Here is an 18,009-nt window from a genome sequence, read left to right as displayed (position 1 = left end):
CATCAGGTGTAGTGCAGGAGATGGCCCTGATCCTGAGATCAACTGCATTTTTGCTCGGGCAGCCTTGGGGGTGGGGAGGCTGAGACCCTTTCGAAGGAAACGAGGGACAGCAGCTTCAGCAAACTGCTGTGACACCCAATGAACTTACCCTGCTCGAGTCGACATGGTGCAATCTGTAGGATTCGCCCGTGCTCTCATTGATCAAGTCGAACTGGTGCCGGTAGGCGACGCAAATCAGGTTGTCATTTTCCCCCGTGGGCCCGTCCACCAATGTCATGACAACAGGGGGGTCAGACAAGCAGATCTCCTGCAATCCCCAAACAATGCTACATTAGAGGTATTGTGTGTGCGCATGAACAGAGATGCAGGACACCAAATTCAGACTTCTTGAGGATCTCAGGTACAGAAAAGGGTAACCAATACAACAACAGAGATTGCAGAACCTCCCACAATAAATCATTTGCATTTTAAACATTTTAGTTAATAAAAAGGTATCTAAAGTTAGAAGAGCATGATAAAGGCTGATATGCATGCACAGATCAGGCATGGAGGCTTTGCCCACAGACCCGCTATGAAGATCCATCAAGCTGATAGGCCCTAGAAATGAGGCCTCTGTGCCCTATCAGTGTGCCCTGTCCATGTGGAACTCCTTCTTGCTGGATGTGTGTCTGGTGCCCTCTCTGGTTAGGGTCAAATGAAGACTTGGCTATTCCAAGCTGCTCTGAACTGAAGGAGGTTTGTTGGTCTAGAACACAGGTTGCCAATGCAGCACCCATGGAGGCCAGTTTGCCCATCCTATCAGGACCCTCTCTGGTGTCTGTGAGAGGTCTTGGTAAATATTCCCTCAAAAATCTGCAATAGATGAAGGGCTGCTTGCTCTCCCTACTCAGTCCCTGTTTGCATTGGCTTGGCCTCTCCTACACTGAACACCCCCCCTAAAACCTGAGCTGAGGTGTGTAAAACTTCTCTCTCTGTGAGTGAGCATGGTGGCGGCTGATGTAGGTGCCTTTTCCCATTGATGGGATGGCTGAATAGTGTGTGTGTGCCTGAACCATTTTATGGTCCTCCTTTTCTGCATTTTTTGTAAAGATATGGAAGCCCTTATGCAACCTGTTTAGTGACTGTCGCCCAAAGAACTTTCTCAGCATTCCAAATGCATCCATTGGCTCAAAAGGCTTGGTGACACCTTCCTCCCACTGGCATATAATTTTAAGATGTGGCTGCTTTTACGGCAGGGGTGGGGAAATCTGTGGCCCTCCAGGCGCTGATGGGCTGGCCAGTGTGCTCAGGGATGGTGGGAGTTGGAAGTCCCAATAACACTGGGAAGGCCAAAGTTTCCCCTCTCTGAAGGATTTTTAAAGATCAGGAAGACTGGATCAGCTCCTAGGCTTAAAAGGGCAGCTTACCGTTTTCTGCCAGGCACCCAAGGAGGAGGAGGCATGTGTGGACGGTGGTAGTTTGCCAGTGCTTTACCTCAAACCTACCCGGATGTACTGGAATTCTTCAACTGGGGACTCTGACTGAGGCGACGACGAGAGGCCACTGTTCAGACCCTCCCACTGCTTGAACTTCCTGGTGATGAGAAGCAGCTTGTTCCGGATGGATGCGACGATCCGCAGCTCGTTGCTGTGGTGGGTGTTGATGGCATACAGATGGCAGCCTGGGCAACAAAGGTTCAGTTGAGGGTGAGGGTGTGTGTGTGTGTGTGTGTGTGTGTGTGTGTGTGTGTGTCAAGCACAGCTCTGAGAAATGTCCCAAAGGAAAGCCTGGCTCAGAGGCATGGGAGAGGACAGCTGCAAACTGACCACAGCGGATCATGCTCTGGGTCACAGGAGAAATGTTTGAGCACCACCACATCTAGCTGTTTCTTGCAAAGGAACAGAAGGCATCACTGCCCAGCTGCATTGACGTAGGAACCTGCCTTATACTGAGTCAGACTATTGGACCATTTAGACCAGCACTGTCTTTGCTGACTAGCGGCTGTGGTCCAGGATTTCAGAAAAGGGCCTCTCCCAGCCCTACTGGAGTTGCCGGGGTTTGAACCTGGGACATTCTTCATACAGAACAAACTCTGCACCACTGACCTATGACCCTTCCCCAGAGACTCAGAGCTATGCTGTGGTCTGTGTGGGACTTGAGCTTGACTAGAGACTGAGGAGGGGGAAGAAATTCAGTTTTGTAGTTTCCACTCATTCACCTACCCAAAACTATTGGCTTAAGCTGTGCTGCTGTCCCCTGACACCTGAAATCAGCCTGCTTTAATGCAGGGGTGTTCTTACAGGAAAGCTCTAATGCAAGGACAGGCACCTTGGTCAATGATAAGAGCATATACTCCGCCTACAGACAACAGACTCCCAGGTTCAAATCCCCAGATTCCCTGTATAAAGAGGACGTCAAGGATGGGGAAGCCACCGACACTAGAAAGCCGCCAACAATAGTAGGCCAGATGACTCCAAGATAAGGCAGTTTCACATGTTCACAACCTTGTGATCCCTTAAAGCATCGTTCAGCTGGTTGGTTGGTTGGTTGGTTGGTTGGTTGGCTGAGACCCACTGCCTGATCTCAGCACTACCGTCATACTCTACCCAGGTCACCCCCCTCTCCAGCGCTGCTTCATACCCTCAATGAATGTTTTTATCAGGTCGGAATGTGTCCCTGAACTCAAACTCCTCGGCTGTGTGGAGAATAGAATGGTGTGTGTGTGTGTGTGTGTGTGTGTGTGTGTGTGTGTGTGTGTGTGAAGAAACTAGTCTACTGTGCAAAGGCAAAGTGCATATTTGTTGCCCCACCTCCTTTTGCCCAGGAGGTTACCCGAAGGGAAGGCAGCCCCTAGGCTGAAAAAGCTCCCCCACCCCCTGCCATAAGCACCTTTCGTTTTCTCCAGTTTGTTCTCTCGGCAGTCACACTTGCTTCTGGCTTGCTTGGATTCCATGCCTTTCCGTACGGCACTCAGCCGGAAGACGAGGAGGCGAGCGTCCTTCCCTGTCAGGTGGGAGACACACAAATAGACATGTTACAGGGAGAGCTAAAAGGAGGGAGGCTGTGGGTTGTTTCTGAAGTGTCATGCACCAAAGGCAGTCATGGTTTGTTTTGTTGTCTACTGCAGGCCACAGTCCCAGGCAATCCAGGACATTCCATCCAGCTTTCTTTCTTCAACAAATCCCAGCATCAAGATTGGACACAAGATATAGTTTTGCATTCAAAGGGCTTACAGAAGGTTAAAACAGTAGACACAGTATCATACAAAATAAATGCAGGATCCTGGAAGACCCAACCTAAGCTAAAATACCTCCAGCGAAGCAGTTATGCTTCTACCACAAGCTTGCCCAGGGAAATGACATTTCTTCCCAGACAGGCTTACGTGCCTTACCTTTGTCCGCTCTAGTAATGAGAAGGTCCAGAGTTTCCAATACATGCATCTGTTTGATCTGTAAAGTTTTATCAAACACTGGGATGGGAGGCTGCCCATCTGGAAGGAAAAATTCAAGAGACTCTGTGTCAAGGCTCAGATCAAAACATCAATGGGGAAATCCATATATATTGGCTGGTTACAATAATATTCAGATTTCAAAGGCCTTTCTAAATAGCACCATTGTACGTGCCATCTAAAAGGAGGCAGAGATTATTCCTGCTAAACCTCTACTGGCAGGCTGCTCCACAGGGCAGGGCCTGCCAAACCTAAAGGCTCAATGCTCAGCAAGGGCAAACCGAGTGTCAGGCATGTGGAGAACCACCAGACGTGCCTCATCAGAAGATCTTAGTGATGGAGGTGGAGCATAAGGGATCAGACGGTCATTAATACTTTGGGCCAAAGTGATTAAGGGCTCTGTGAATTAACCCAAGTACCTAGAACCTGGCTTGGTGGCAAATTGACAACCAGTGCAACCCTCTCAGCAGAGTGGTAACATATAACCAGCAGCCTGCTCCCGTGAGGAGTCTGGCCTCACTAGCAGCTTTCAGGCCAGATATGAAGGAAGCCCCACATAAGCTACATTACAGAAATCAATTGGGGGTAGGGGAATGTAAGGCAACCAGGTCAGCACATGCTAACAATCACAGGGTCATCCACCAACCATCTAAGAGGAGGACACCAACATCTGTAGAGACGAGCAGTGACTGGCCCCAGGAATCTGCGCAGAAAACATCATGAGGGAAATTGCTGCAGAAGCACTGGGACTCCCAGGGCTGTGGAACAAGAGAACCGTGAACTGGTGAGCATAACAGGGAAGGGTGCTAAGCACTAGAGTCACAACATACTGATCTACAGAGGTGAGTTCAAGAGGTTGCTTTGCATCCCTTGGGGAAGCAGAAATCCCTCAGTTAGCTGAGGATAAAAAAAGAAACGCCAAGGCTAATAATAAAAATGAAAATAAAATGTAACTTATGTGACCTGTCTAAATCATGCATATTTACATATTTTTAAAACCTCTATTTTGCACTGTGGTTTGCTTCTAAGCACAAACCTATTATCCACAGCAATCAGAAACCATACCAGGCTCTTGAGCCAACTCACCTCCTATCCTCCCCCGAAGATTTACCTGTTAACCATTCACTCACCTCCTTTTTACAGAGGCTCGTGGAAGCCAGAATAGCTGGGGCATCACCTCTCACAATGGTTTTGAGTTTGAGTGCCTTAAAAAAAAAGACACACACACAAGAGAGAGAGAGAGAATATGAAGTCAGTCTTATATGGAGTCAGTCTTGACAGCAGCTCTCATGGGTCTCAGGTGATTCCCTGACTCTACTGCCTTTCTACTGCAGATCCCATTAACTAGAATGCCAGAGACTTATTTTGCTTTCACCAAGTGAGCCATGACCCCTTCCTTTATAAAGTTTGTGGTAGTGAGAGGGTGTGAGACTGTAAAGACTGATTTACTTACATGCCGGCCTCCATATGGAGTGCCTGTTTCACATGTGTTATCTGCATGGTACAGTGAAGAAACCTTCCACTGCACAAGGATGGCCATAAGGAACATCTAGGCTGGGTTGTCCCCCCTCTGACAGGTGTATTCAACAACATGTCAATTATGTAATGATAATACATTAATCACAGGTTTATACTGGACCATCCACACGGCATTCTGCTTTATTGGCTGTAGCGCAATGCTTCCCCAATGTTACCACATTATTGCTATCTAGAGAGGCTCTCCTGCCCTATGGCACAATGAAAGGAGGGCAAAAAATAAACCAAAATATTTGTGGTATTAAAAGTTGTATGATTTCAGCAGAAAGTTATAGGACATGCACTGACTGAAAACAAAGCAGTATGTCCCCCCTTCCCAATCAATACTCTGATATTGATCAGAGTCTTTGATCAAAGTGGGCTGGGCCTGACAATTTACCTGTTTTCATGGTGAGTTGGGAACATCTCCATTTTTGGATGTTTTGTTTTGATGCCCTCTACAAGTATGAAGGCAACAACTCTCCCTTTCTGCATATCCCTAGTTTCTGGTATTCAAAGACAGCCTGCCTCTGACCACAGATGCTCAATCTTGCCATCATGGCTAACAGCCACCATCAAAATTATCCACAATTTGCTTAAAGCTATCAAAGCCAGTGGCCACCAGCACACCTCATGGAGGCAAATCCCATGAATTAATTATACTTATTGTGACAAATACATCTCATGCTGTCCTGGGCACAAAGTCCCACCAGACCACCATGGCAACCATCTCAGCATGTAAAAGGTACAGCGGTTCTGGGAAGAACACAATGATACACTTCACGAAATGACATATTTGGCAAATCTGCTAAGAGGGTACTTGACTGCTCCACGAGAAACACTATAATCTTTCTTATCAAAGTCAGGGCCTCATTATCTGTTGAAGGGCCTCTCCTGATACTGTGAACTTGCAAGCTGCTTCCTTTCATGCTGTAAAGAAGGCTACCAAACTGCGGCCACAAAGGGCTACCCAAATCCAGATCTTTTTTTTTGACCCACTTTCTATTTGATCTGCAGACACTGTGTTTTCTCCTTCCCTCTGCAAAGGAGAAGCCAGTGAGCTCTCAGAGCCTGCTAATTCCTTCCTGTTTCAACCTGGTTTTCTTTACAACTGATCCCCTGTTAATTGCCCTTGCTTGCAATTTGGACTTGATGCTGCTGCCTTTGTTGAACAGGATTTTGCTCTCATTTCTATTGGTACGCCTGACGTAATATTCTCCCTCTCTCGAACATTTGGTGTGCTAAGTTGTTGGGGTTTTTTTTTTTCAAGGGTGAGAGGAAATCAATTTGGCGTTGATAGAATGTGTTGCGCGTTTTTCAGGGTTTTCTTTAAAGCTGTGAAAATAAAGATGCATAGCACCACAGAGGGCTGGTGCAAATATAACTGCAGTCAAGAGCCTGGGAGCAGGTCTGGTGTCATATTAACACAAGAGACCTGCTGGATTAGGCCAATGGCACCTCTAGTCCAGTATCCTGTTCTCATACTGGGCAATGAGATCCCCACCCCCCAGGAAGCCCACAAGCACAACCTGAGTGCAAGAACACAACCCTCCCGCTGTTTCCTGCAACAGATGTTCAGAAGCATCACCACCTCTGTTGATGGAGAACAGCACCCAGCACCCTTGGACAGCTGCAGGGGTCCTAGTACCCTGACAGGACCCAAAGGTACTCAACACCTGCCTTGGGCCCACCATGCCAGGCAGCTGAAAACCACCACATAAAGCCCCCCCCCGGTGTTCTGGAGTGATGCTCTGACAGGAAAACCTCCAACCTGGGGATGAGGGGCACTAATGTGAACTTTGCCAAAGACCCCCTCAAACACTAGCATCCTGTTCTCACACTGCCCAACCAGATGCCTTTGCAAAGGAGCTCTGATGTGCAACTGTGGAGCAACTGCGGAGGCAGAACATAGCCATCAAGGATAGCAGCCACTGGTAGCCTTGCCTTCCATGAATCGGGTCTAATCCCCTTTCAATGTCTCCAATTTGTTGTAAACTACCCTCATCTCCAGAAGTATCATGTGATCATTTGCTGCTCTCCCAGGCCATTTAAGATCTGGTTTAAGTCCCTGTGACATGGCTGGCTGGCTTTTTTCTTTTCTTTCTCTGTATCCAATGGCTGTTTAAGTTCTGTGCTGCACATGGTATTTTACTGTTCTGGCTTTGTACCTGCCCCTAGAGCTTATTGTCTTTTCATTGTAGCAGTTTTATTGTTCCGTTCTATCCCCTTTTATTTGTACAGTGTCTAGAGAATTTATTTTGTAAAGTGTCTCGTAAACACACAAAGAAACAGCACATTTCAAAAGCAGCTTTTGCTGTGGCATCAGTTTTTAGAGGGGAATCTCCCCCCCCCCCCCCTTGCAGGGCATGCCTATATTTACAAACTGCTCTGGACTGGGGTCTTTCAAGGGATATCCCATTAAATTAATGGCATCAAGTATATTGATTTCAATGTCTCATCTTTGAGTATGATCAACAAAAGCTCTCAATCACCCTGAAGAATTATCTTGACAAGGGTCCCATTATATTTCCTCCAGCTTATTGAGAGTTGGCTACTTATTCAGGGCTGTGGGGTGCTTTTGAAAGTTGTTATTTGCTTATTTACTACAGGCCCAGGAGCTGAATGTGGCCCTCTGGGCTTCTCTATCTCTCCCTTGTAACTCTCCCTAGGCTACATACTTCATCGGTCCTCCTTCGTGCCTAGCATGCATGCCTTCCCCTGGCTATAAAGTGTCACTGAATTCTAATAAGCATGTCTCTTACTTGTCAGGATGGAAGATGCAACGGGGTGTGTGGAGAAGCTATAGAACTGTGCAAAGGTAAAAGTTACAGTGGTTATTACACCCATTTTAGCCTCTGGCTCCTCCCACCACTGTCATGTGGTACTTGGAAGGTTGTTCAGAAGGGAATGTGGTGCTCAGGCTGAAAAACCACTCCTGGTTTATTATACTTACGTGCTGCATTACAAAATAAATTCTATTTTAAAATAACATTTCCCCCAAACCCAGAGGCATTCCTGTTAGGAATGGTTCAGACGGAGGTACCCAGGTGTCAGAAAAATATATTTATGTATGCAACAACAGCAGCATGGATCTTGTTAGCCCACAAATGGACTGAGTACAACATATCTAAAAGGGATATAAAAAGGGGAAGAAATCGAACTAAGTGGATATACAAGAATATGCAGGAGTTGTGGCTAAATTAAAGGAGCCTTGGAAGGGGAAGGAGGGAAGTCGCTGAATGTACTGGTATAATGAAAGATTTTAATGTGGAAATGTATATTTGAAAATCTTTTAACAAAAAACCTTTTTTAAAAATACAAAATAAATTCTATAGGCATCCTATGAGAAAGAGATGAACAGAAAGAGAGAAAGGTAGGGAGGCTGTTTCCACACACCATACCTTTGAAGCACATTTCTCCCCCCAAAGAATCCTGGGAATTGTAGTTTGTTAAGGGTGTTGGTAACTGTAACTCTGTGAAGCAGTGTGTACTGTGTTCACAGCTTGGATGTGTGAGAGTCAGAGGCAGTTCACTGGTGCATATTGCACTGCCCAGCCTGTTTAGCTGTTCAAAGACCTCAAGTAGTCACAGTGAAACACAAATCCCAAATACTCAGCAACCACACCTGGCCAAGACGGACAAATTCAGCTTGTCGGGCCTCCTCTTTCTTCCGGGCTGATTTTGGGGACTCAGGTAAGACATCACTGAAGGATCTCCTGTTCAGCATGTTCTAAACGAAAGCAAAACAACAACAACAGAGTTTTACTGAACTGTATCATCCTGGGGGTGTTTTTTAATTTAATTCTGTGCAACATGATAGTTTTCCATTTGCAAGGGCTTTCTTGACATAGGGAGGCGTTCAAACACATGAATCTCTCACCTGTGTTCCAAAGCCGTATAGTCTGAGGAAGACTATACTGTCTTCCGACAGTGTGGTCCAAGGAAGACTGCACCACATGAGTTTTCTGAACTTTAAGAACACCATATTATATATTTTTGTTTATCCACTTGTTCTGACTGGCAGCTGCTTTCCAGGGTTTCTGGCATAGAGTCTTTCCTATTACTTGCTACATGGTCCTTTTAAGCCAAGATGTTGGGGACTGAACCCAGGACCTTCCTCATGCAGACAATAAAGCTCCACTGCTAAGCTACGGCCCTTCCCTGCCATCTCCTAGTAGGCCTGGAACTCTGGTGAGCTGCTGCCAATCAGTGTAGACAATACTGAGCCAGATAGACCAATGGGTCTGACTCATTTTAAGGCAGCTTCTTATGTCCCTTCCAGAGCCGTCTTTCCCATAGGGCTTAGTGGTGCGTCACGCCAGGGCACTGGCCTCTCAGGGGCGCCCCAGCAAGTGGGGGAGCTGTGCAGCTTTGCCGGCGGCCTCCCCTTTCCATACACGCCCACCAGCTGTGCCCCGCCAACAATAAGGCTGGCGGGCATGCAGCTTCCCTCCCAAGCCTCTGCAGGGATCGCTCTCCTCCCGAGGAGGCTTGAAAGGGAAGCTGCACTCTCCTGTCAGGAGTTCAGCCTACACTTGAGTAGGACTCTGGCAGAGACACATGCTCGACTGGCGTGTTCCCCTCCCTCCTGGTTGATCGTTCGGGAGCTTCATAAGCTTTCTTCAGCCCGAACATCACAGCAACCGATGCCAACCGACACCAACACACTAAGGGATCCACAGAGTTTGCTCAGTTGTGTAACAGTTGGCAGCAACTGTGCAAACTCCAGGAGGGAGGGAACATGCGAGTCAGGCATGTGTCTCTGCCAGGGTCCTACTCGACTGTAGGCTGAACTCCTGACATCTCCTCCCACAGAGGCTTGGGAGGGGCGCAACGTCACTCTCCCGCAGCAGCATGTGGGAGAGTTGCACCCCCCCCCCATGGCTGGCAGTGCACGGCTACGGCCACCCCAACACTATCCGTGGTAATTTGGAGGTGCTGGGTGGATATTTGCACCCACATCTGCTAAAGACGGCCCTGGTCCCTTCGTCCAATATCAGAACAGGCTCTTCTTATGAACACCACAGACAAAAAACCTCCAGTGAAATTCCTATGCAAGTTATGAATTTCAACCTTGAATTTAGATGCTGGCTCCCAAAGTTTTGTCGTATGCCAGCATGACCAAAATAAAGAAATCATGATGGACCTGTGCTCTTGAAAGCATGGGGAGAGAGGGAGCAGGCACCGCATAGATCTCAGGCATAAGAAGAAGAAAGGCAGAGGTATTGGATCAGCCCCCACCATCTTTCACAAGAATCTTTTTTTGAGGTTCCACAGAAGAGGCGGAGCTTACCTTGTGCATGTCAGGCATGAGGTCCTGGTATAAAGAGCGGATCAGCATGTCCAAAGTACGCTGCCGCTTCTGAGCAAATGTTGGAGTTTCCAAGGTGGCTTTCTCCCCATTGATTACTGTAAGGCAACGGAAACAGAAAGAAGACATGTCACATACCATGCAGATCATGTTATGTACTATGACACAGAGGCTGGGCTCCTATATGTACAGCACTTAGAACATTTTGGGCATTTTGTAACTACAGTCATACCTTGGGTTACAGCCGCTTCAGGTTGCATTTTTTTGGGTTGCGGACCGCCGAAACCCAGAAGTACCAGAACGGGTTACTTCTGGGTTTTGGTGGTCGCGCATGCACAGAAGTGCCAAATCGCAACCAGCGCATGTGCAGATGTGGGTTGCGAATGCTGGGGGTTGATCACGTTCGCAACCCGAGCGTCCACTGTATTAAAGATTATTGTTGGATTGGTTTTTTTTTTAAAAAAAATGTTCTTATGAAAAGTCATATTCAGTTTGGCCCTGATAATTATGCTCCACTGTGTCAAAGGGGGTTTATTCTAGCACATTTGCAAAGCTAAGCAAAGTCCTTTCAAACTGGATAGGGAACTGAGCTTTGGGATTCCTGCACTGCCGGGGGTTGGACTAGATGACCTGCGGGGTCCTTCCAACTCTACAATTCTATGATTCTACGTGGGAAGGGCTGCAGCTCAGCAGTGCAGCGCAGTGCAAAGGGTACCAGGTTCAATCCCTGGCATTTCCAGGGAGAGCCGGGAAAGATTCCCTGCCCGAAACCGCAGGGAGCCACTGCAAGTCAGAGTAGGCACTACTGAGATAGATGTGGTCTGCTGTGGTGTAAGGCTGCTTCCTATGTTCCTAAATGTGTCCAGGATGGCAGTCTAAATGCCTTAATACAAGGACCTCTTTGATCTGAAAATGGCGTATCCAGCTTACATTTCACCAGCAAGAAGTCCCTGAATTCTTGGTGGTCCGTAAACACTGGTGGGGATGGAAGAGGAGGCCCAAAGAGAGGTACGCTTTCTTCCGAAAAGATTTTCAGCCTAGGGAAAAGGGCACATCAGATATTTGGGGCAGGACACGGTTTTATTCCAAATGCTACATGCCTCTAAGCAAAAATTCATAAAATTCAACTCATCCCCTCTCCAAGCACTTCTAGCAAGGTGTAGAGACACTTTGGGTGTGACGTAATAGTAATCAGATTGCAGTGCTATGTGGATACTTCTGGCACAGAAGCAAAGTAAGAAGTCTCTACCCACAAGGAGCTTACAGTCTAACTTCAACAGAAAGGAAGCCAAAAGAGAGAAGGGGACATATAATATAAGACAAAGAAACGAATGGGAAATAATGCAATTACATACATACATACAGTACATACATACTTGGGATGTGGGGGGCAGCTTTGTTATACTTCGGGAGGAGATTTGCTGTGCAATCCTAGGCACATCTACTCAGAAGTTGAGTTCAATGGGGCTCTTTCCCAAGTTATTGCAGTACTAAAGCAGTATGAAGCCATGAAGCAACATGAAGCCAATATAAAGCAAAATGAAGCCATGGGCTTCTATTATTATTATTATTATTATTATTATTATTATTATTATTATTATTATTATCATCATCATCATCATCATCATCATTACTAATTGGATTTCTTGCCTGCCTTTCAACATAAGGTCCCAGGACAGGTTACAACAATATAAAAAACAGGCTTGTAATTTATTTAATCTGATTTTATTCAGATAAATATGGTAGGTTCTAAAGCAGGGGTCAGCAAACTTTTTCAGCAGGGGACCGGTCCACTGTCCCTCAGACCTTGTGGGGGGCTGGACTATATTTTGAAAAAGAGAAAGAACGAATTCCTATGCCCCACAAATAACCCAGCAATGCATTTTAAATAAAAGCACACATTCTACTCATGTAAAAACACGCTGATTCCCGGACCGTCCGCGGGCCGGAATGAGAAGGCAATTGGGCCAGATCCGGCCCCCGGGCCTTAGTTAGCCTACCCATGTTCTAAAGGCATACACCTCAGTTGTTGAAGGCCAGGGAAAAGAAACACTTTCAGCATACAACAAAAGCTATGCAACGAAATGTGCCAGATACACCTCTGTGTGTGGGTAGGTGGGTGGGGTAATTCCACAGTTTAGGGCTTACCTTTCATCCATCCAATTTTCCCTACAGACTCTCTTAGGTGTTAAGATCAGCAGAGGGGGCCCTCTTGAATTCAGTTTATATCCTGTCCTTCCTCACAAAGGAGCCCATAGATAATGCAGGCTGCTGTTAGCTGGTCACAACCAAAATGCACTCTGTACATTCTCAGAAACAACTTCTCTTCCTACTTTACATGTTCCTGACATTCAAAATAGGTCTGAGAAGGGACCCCATGTCCACACACCCCTGGGAGAGTCTGTAAGCCTGAAACATGAGCACATTGAGGTTTCTTCCTTCCTTCTTTCCCCCCCAATAAAATTACGCTTGTGCTTTTTAGTCTCAAACTTCCCCCTCTCCCTGTGCATTTTTACCAATATTACATGAAGCTAAAGTCATAACATGTCATATCAAATTAAGGAAATGAACGGTTTGTCTGCAGTTGACACCCACCTGTAACTATCACTTTGCGTATTATATCTCACTAAGGCAAAAATATCTGCAGCATCAATTAAGGAGCTCAATCCATTACTCCCACGCCAATGGAAACCACTTGTTTCTTGATAATGCTCCCCCCCCCACATTTGTGTTGAAATAAATAACAAGGAGGGGAGGGAAAGCGGGGGGAACTAAAAGATCAAGCACAGGAACATGTTGGAATATCTTTTCATCAACGAACCACAGGGCAGTTCATACTGTTGGAAAAGCAGCAATACCTGATGCAGAGAGAATGTTCACACATGCTAAGCCAGGGTTTTTGGCTCATCATAGTACACCATGAATGAGTAGTATGCTGATACATACTGCTGATCATTCCCACTTCACTCCTTCCCAGGCACAGGCAGAATAAATAATCCATGGTGCCATGGCTTCCTGTTATATCGAAACCAGGGTTTGTGGTTCCTTTCTCCCAAGTCACGATTGCTAGCCAACCTTAAGCCATCGTTGCTGGTTTACTTTTGCAGCTTGTGAAGGAGCAGCAAATTATAACCTCTGGTTTGGAGATGATGGGGAGTCAAGGCTAGGGGAAGGGAGGGGTGAAGCAGAAATGATCAGGAAGCATGCCCCAGCACATTGTTCATTCATACTAAACTGTGATAAATCAGCAGTCCTGGCTCATTGTGGGATGCAAATGTGGTCAATGCTTAACTGTGGTTTGTTGCCTTAACCCTGATTAAGCTTGGTGATAACCAGAAGTGGATTTATGCATGGAAGAACCATGGGCTCCATCCATTTCTGGTACTCAAAGGGTTGTATGCTCTGCCTCCATAGTCGGAGGAAGTACGTCTCTAAATACCAGTTGATAGAAACTGCAGGAGCGCATAGGGTTTGCAAGCTTCCTAGAGGCATCTGGTTGGCCAATGGGAAAACAGGATGGCCTGATCCAGCAGGACTTTTCTTATGTATCCAAAGTTAGGCTTATTGAAATTCATGCACATGACCAACTTAGCTCCAATAATTTCAGTGGGCCTGTTCTGCGTATAACTTAATTGCGTACAAGCCCAAACAAATTACTGGGCTCAGAATTCTTTAATTCTAATTTTGCAGCAGCCTTCAATTTCTAGGAGAAAAGACCCTGAAATCTGCACACTTCTAGTTTGATATGTAATACAAAACAGACTCAAATATCACGTGTACATCGAGACCCTAAGAAACTCAGGCCTGTGAATATTTAAGCTTGGGAAATATATTCCAACATGCTCAGAAGCCCTGACCCATGAGTGGAGCTGAGCTCCTTAGTTAAATCTGAAAAAAAGGAAAACAAGTTGATTTTACAAAATTAAGGAAGTGGAAAGGGAGTGGCGAAAGATACGTGTAAAGTGGGAGCGGATCATGGATGGCTTAAAGGCTGGAGAGGATTCTTCTCCTTCTTGGAACACAATGGTGACAATGTCGTTCCCGATATGCCGTTTCCTTTCCACCTGTAAACAACAACAACAACAAAAAGAGCTGTTCATGGCTTCATGAAACCTGTGTAAAACAACCCCCACTAAGTCCTCTGTAAAATATTCAGATGAGTCTCATGTTCAATTTGAAATGGACCAAAAGAAGGGAATCTTTTGGTTCAACTTGCCAGCTCTGACAGTTCATGTTTTCTACGCCTTTGAACAGTGAGTGAAATGAAATCTGAACAGTTGGGATGCAAAATTCTAACTTGTAACAACGTGATCTGCGAGGCTCAGGAGATTGGCCCCAGGAACTGTCTTTCAGAAGGAAGGCCCTCCTCATTTATAGAATCCAGAAGGGCAGTGGGGGAGAAAACATAGCCTTGGCGGCTGTTGGAACTTGGCTCTGAGGAATGGTTGAAGAGAACTGGGTATGTTTGGAGTTTGGGGGTGGGAAATGCTGAAGGGATGAAGAGATGGGGAAATAATCAACTTATCTTAAGATTTGGGCCACAGGCCTGGAAAGAGCCTTGGATGTAATCCAGTCCAACCCTCCAGGGAGGGCTGCACTGCAGGATGAAGTTCCAGCCTCTGATTTAAATACCTCCAGAGAAGGAGAGGCCACCACCGCCTGGACCAGCCTCCCCCGCTGTCAGACAGCTCTTGCCCTAAGGAGGCTTCTTCTAACGTTTAACCAAAACCTGCTTTTCTGGCAGAGGCCCACTAAGGCGAATGGAGCCCTGCTCCACCAACAATAGTCTTCTCCCAGCCAGTCAGCCCCCCTTCCTATTTACAACCAGTCCAGGGGAGTGGCACTAATTAACCTCCTCCTCAGTGCTGCTCCTTATAGAACTCAGCAGGGAGGAGGAGGATGGGGAGAAACTAGAATTACCGTAATTTTCGCTCCATAACACGCAGTTTTTTGCTCCTAGAAAGTAAGGGAAAATGCCTGTGCGTGTTACGGAGCGAATGCACTCGACCGGAGCCATGGCTGCCGTCAGTCAAGCAAAGCGGAGCCGCTTGCAGGGCTTTGAACGGCTCTAGCTTTGCTTGCTTTACAGCCAGGAGGAGGGGGAGGAGCTGAGGAGGAGGGAGGGAAGGAGAGCCATGGCAGCAAAGCGGGCAGCAGCCGCTTACACGCGAGGAGGGACAGACGGGAGCCATAGCAAGCCGGGAGAAGGCAGGCAGTTCAAAGCCAGCAGGCGCTTTTAAAGTAGCTGGTAACAGCTGCTGCAGCCTCAGCTAGCAAAGGTCCCAGCGCTCTCTAAATGGAGCAATGAGGCTGAAGAGGGACAGGAGGGCTTGGATCAGGAAGGATAAAGTTTAAGCAACCAGCAGCAAAAAAACCCCAAAACCAACCTGGAGCTCTGAGCCACGAGCGCAGTGAAAACCAGGAAGTAAAAGAAAAGGCTATCCCCCCCGCTTCTCAGCTGTTTTCAGGCAGGATAGATTTGAGCATTGTCTGGGTCCTAGTGCCCCTACTGCTTTTTGTGCTCCATTGTATTGCTGCTGGTGGCTGCTTATCACTCAAACTGAACCTGATACCAGTAGCCACCTGTACAAACAAAGTAGAAGGCTGCAAGGAGGAGAGCTTTTACACAGCTAATAGCAAATCCCCTGCAATCCAAGTCCTCCTCACTTGCTCAAATCTATTCTGCCTCAAAACAAGGAGCGAAGAAAAAGGCTGCAAACTGTTAAATGGAAAAAACCCCAGGCACAGGGCAAATACCTTAAGTATACCTTTAAAGCAACAGTGCTCTTTCCCTCCCTGCTCAGCTCGCAGAAAAGCTGCTTCTCCACCCACCCCACGCGTGCTCCTTATCCCTTGAGTGCTTTTCCTTCCCTCCCCACTTAAAACGTGGTTACAAAGCACGGATCCACATGGATCCTCAGGATTTTTGCACTGGGTCACCCCAAACTCACCATCAGATCACATGTCTGTGGCCACAGCATGAACCACAAAAATCATACATCTACTGTTTCATTTAGAATATTTTTTTCTTGTTTTCCTCCTTTAAAAACTACGTGCGTGTTATGGTCAGGTGCGTGTTATAGAGCGAAAAATACGGTAGTTGGCTCTGCCTGCCATTAGCCTTGGCTCTGCCTACGGTTGGCCTCCCTGCCTTCTGCCCTGCCAGTCCCAATGGGCAACAGCCACCAGTATTCCTGGGAGCTTCCACCTGTTGGTCCTACTCTTCCTATCCGGAGCTACCAGAGAACAAGGATGCCCCTTCAGATATCTGAAGGGGCTACATCCACACCACACATTTAGAGAACTATGATACCACTTTAAACAGTCATGGAATTCTGGGAGCCCCCAAATAACTCTAGGAGCTGAGACTTGCTAAGGGTGCTGAGAATTGTTACGAAACCCCTATTCCTTCTACGCAGCTAAGATTTCCAGACTTTTCTGAGGAAAGGGATTTGTTGCTGAACCACTCTGGGAATTGTAGCTCTGGGAGTGAAATAGGGGTCTCCTATCAACTCTCAGTACACTTAACTAACTTCAGTTAGTGGCTGTTCAAAGTGCTTTGATGTGTGTGCTGTGGCCTGTGTCTCCCCTTAACCTCCTCTTCCAGCGCATAAGCACACCCAGTTCTTTTGGGTCACCAAACCCCTTGCCATCCTGGCTACCCTCCTCTTGAACAGACTCCAACTCGTCAAGGTCCTCATTTAAAACAGAGTATTCAGAACTGGTCTTCCACATAAACTTTTCCAAAATGTGCATCCTGGAAGTGCTGCTGTGTTTTCCTTCCTTTGATGGTGGCTTGTGGTCTAACCAAGAAAAATCAATAGGGAAACCACATACTTGCTGTTTGTTCTCTTTCGAATATGGAAGCATGGTTGAGACGTGGAACATTATCTCGTGCCCTTGGTAGACAGTGTAGATGGAAAAAATGCCTGTGGTGTCATCTGCAAAAGAAAGGGAAGGAGCACTGGCTTTCAGTGGGGTGGTATGGAGTTTAGGGACTCCTACACTCCATCCTTTCCCATTGGACCATTGCTACATTCAGGGTACTTCTAGACCACCTATATTTTAAGGAAGGGATACAAGCATATACCAGGAAATTTAGGTTTGCCCAGTTAAAGTGGATTACAGTACTCTGTCATTCTAGCATAATACATCCATTTTAAAAAAGGAAACTGACCTTTTGTGGTTAGGAAAGTGATGAGAAAATGAATTAAAAAGTGTGGAACAAATGAATGCTTACTGGGAAGGAGTTTAGTCACTCTATGAGAGGATCAGTATGAATGCAGGACAAAATGTTCATTGTTGTATAACCTCCCCATAAGCAAATCAGAAGAAAAGTAGGATATAATCCGACCTCTGCGTAAGCTTTGTGCAAACAAATCAGGATGGTCAATACATAGGTTGACTGGAGGAGCCTTTATCACTGTCCTCCTTCTAATACACCTGAAGCCACTTACAACAAACGGATTGCAATAAAAATAAACAATGGAACAGAAAACAGCAGCGAAGAGAAGAGCAAACAACTGGTGGGTAAAAACCATCAGAGATTCAATGCCACCAAAAGCCTGAGCACATCAAAATGTTTTAATTGGGACTTAAAAAGCAGCAATGCAGGTGCCTGGACTGGTGCTGGGCTGAAACAGAAGTGGAGCCAAGACATTTGAGTTGCAAAGGCCAATAGGAGAACACAAAGCAAGTAACTAGAGAAGAACATTTTTATGCATTACAAGATATGTTCTGGATCTGCCAACATATC

At 46.5% G+C, this 18,009-nt stretch overlaps 1 protein-coding gene across 6 annotated transcripts in view; it reads right to left on the bottom strand.

The window, feature by feature from the left end:
• GARNL3 (GTPase activating Rap/RanGAP domain like 3) overlaps nucleotides 1–18,009 on the bottom strand; it is a 109,618-nt gene that overhangs the window by 16,866 nt on the left and 74,743 nt on the right. For all 6 annotated transcript variants that reach the window (XM_081179961.1, XM_081179966.1, XM_081179963.1 and 3 more), the window contains 12 exons: nucleotides 17,091–17,194; nucleotides 14,209–14,317; nucleotides 12,849–12,894; nucleotides 11,184–11,290; nucleotides 10,236–10,351; nucleotides 8,568–8,672; nucleotides 4,558–4,632; nucleotides 4,074–4,185; nucleotides 3,371–3,469; nucleotides 2,869–2,982; nucleotides 1,485–1,660; nucleotides 149–307 (listed from right to left, as the gene is read on the bottom strand). In XM_081179961.1, coding sequence (XP_081036087.1) covers nucleotides 149–307; nucleotides 1,485–1,660; nucleotides 2,869–2,982; nucleotides 3,371–3,469; nucleotides 4,074–4,185; nucleotides 4,558–4,632; nucleotides 8,568–8,672; nucleotides 10,236–10,351; nucleotides 11,184–11,290; nucleotides 12,849–12,894; nucleotides 14,209–14,317; nucleotides 17,091–17,194 — 1,322 coding nt within the window. The remainder of the gene's footprint in view (nucleotides 1–148; nucleotides 308–1,484; nucleotides 1,661–2,868; nucleotides 2,983–3,370; nucleotides 3,470–4,073; nucleotides 4,186–4,557; nucleotides 4,633–8,567; nucleotides 8,673–10,235; nucleotides 10,352–11,183; nucleotides 11,291–12,848; nucleotides 12,895–14,208; nucleotides 14,318–17,090; nucleotides 17,195–18,009) is intronic.

Source organism: Podarcis bocagei (genome assembly GCF_964188305.1).
Source record: "Podarcis bocagei genome assembly, chromosome: Z".
Classification (NCBI taxonomy): domain Eukaryota; kingdom Metazoa; phylum Chordata; class Lepidosauria; order Squamata; family Lacertidae; genus Podarcis; species Podarcis bocagei.
Note: the sequence above shows the minus strand (reverse complement) of the source record. Positions and strands in the feature narration are given on the sequence as shown.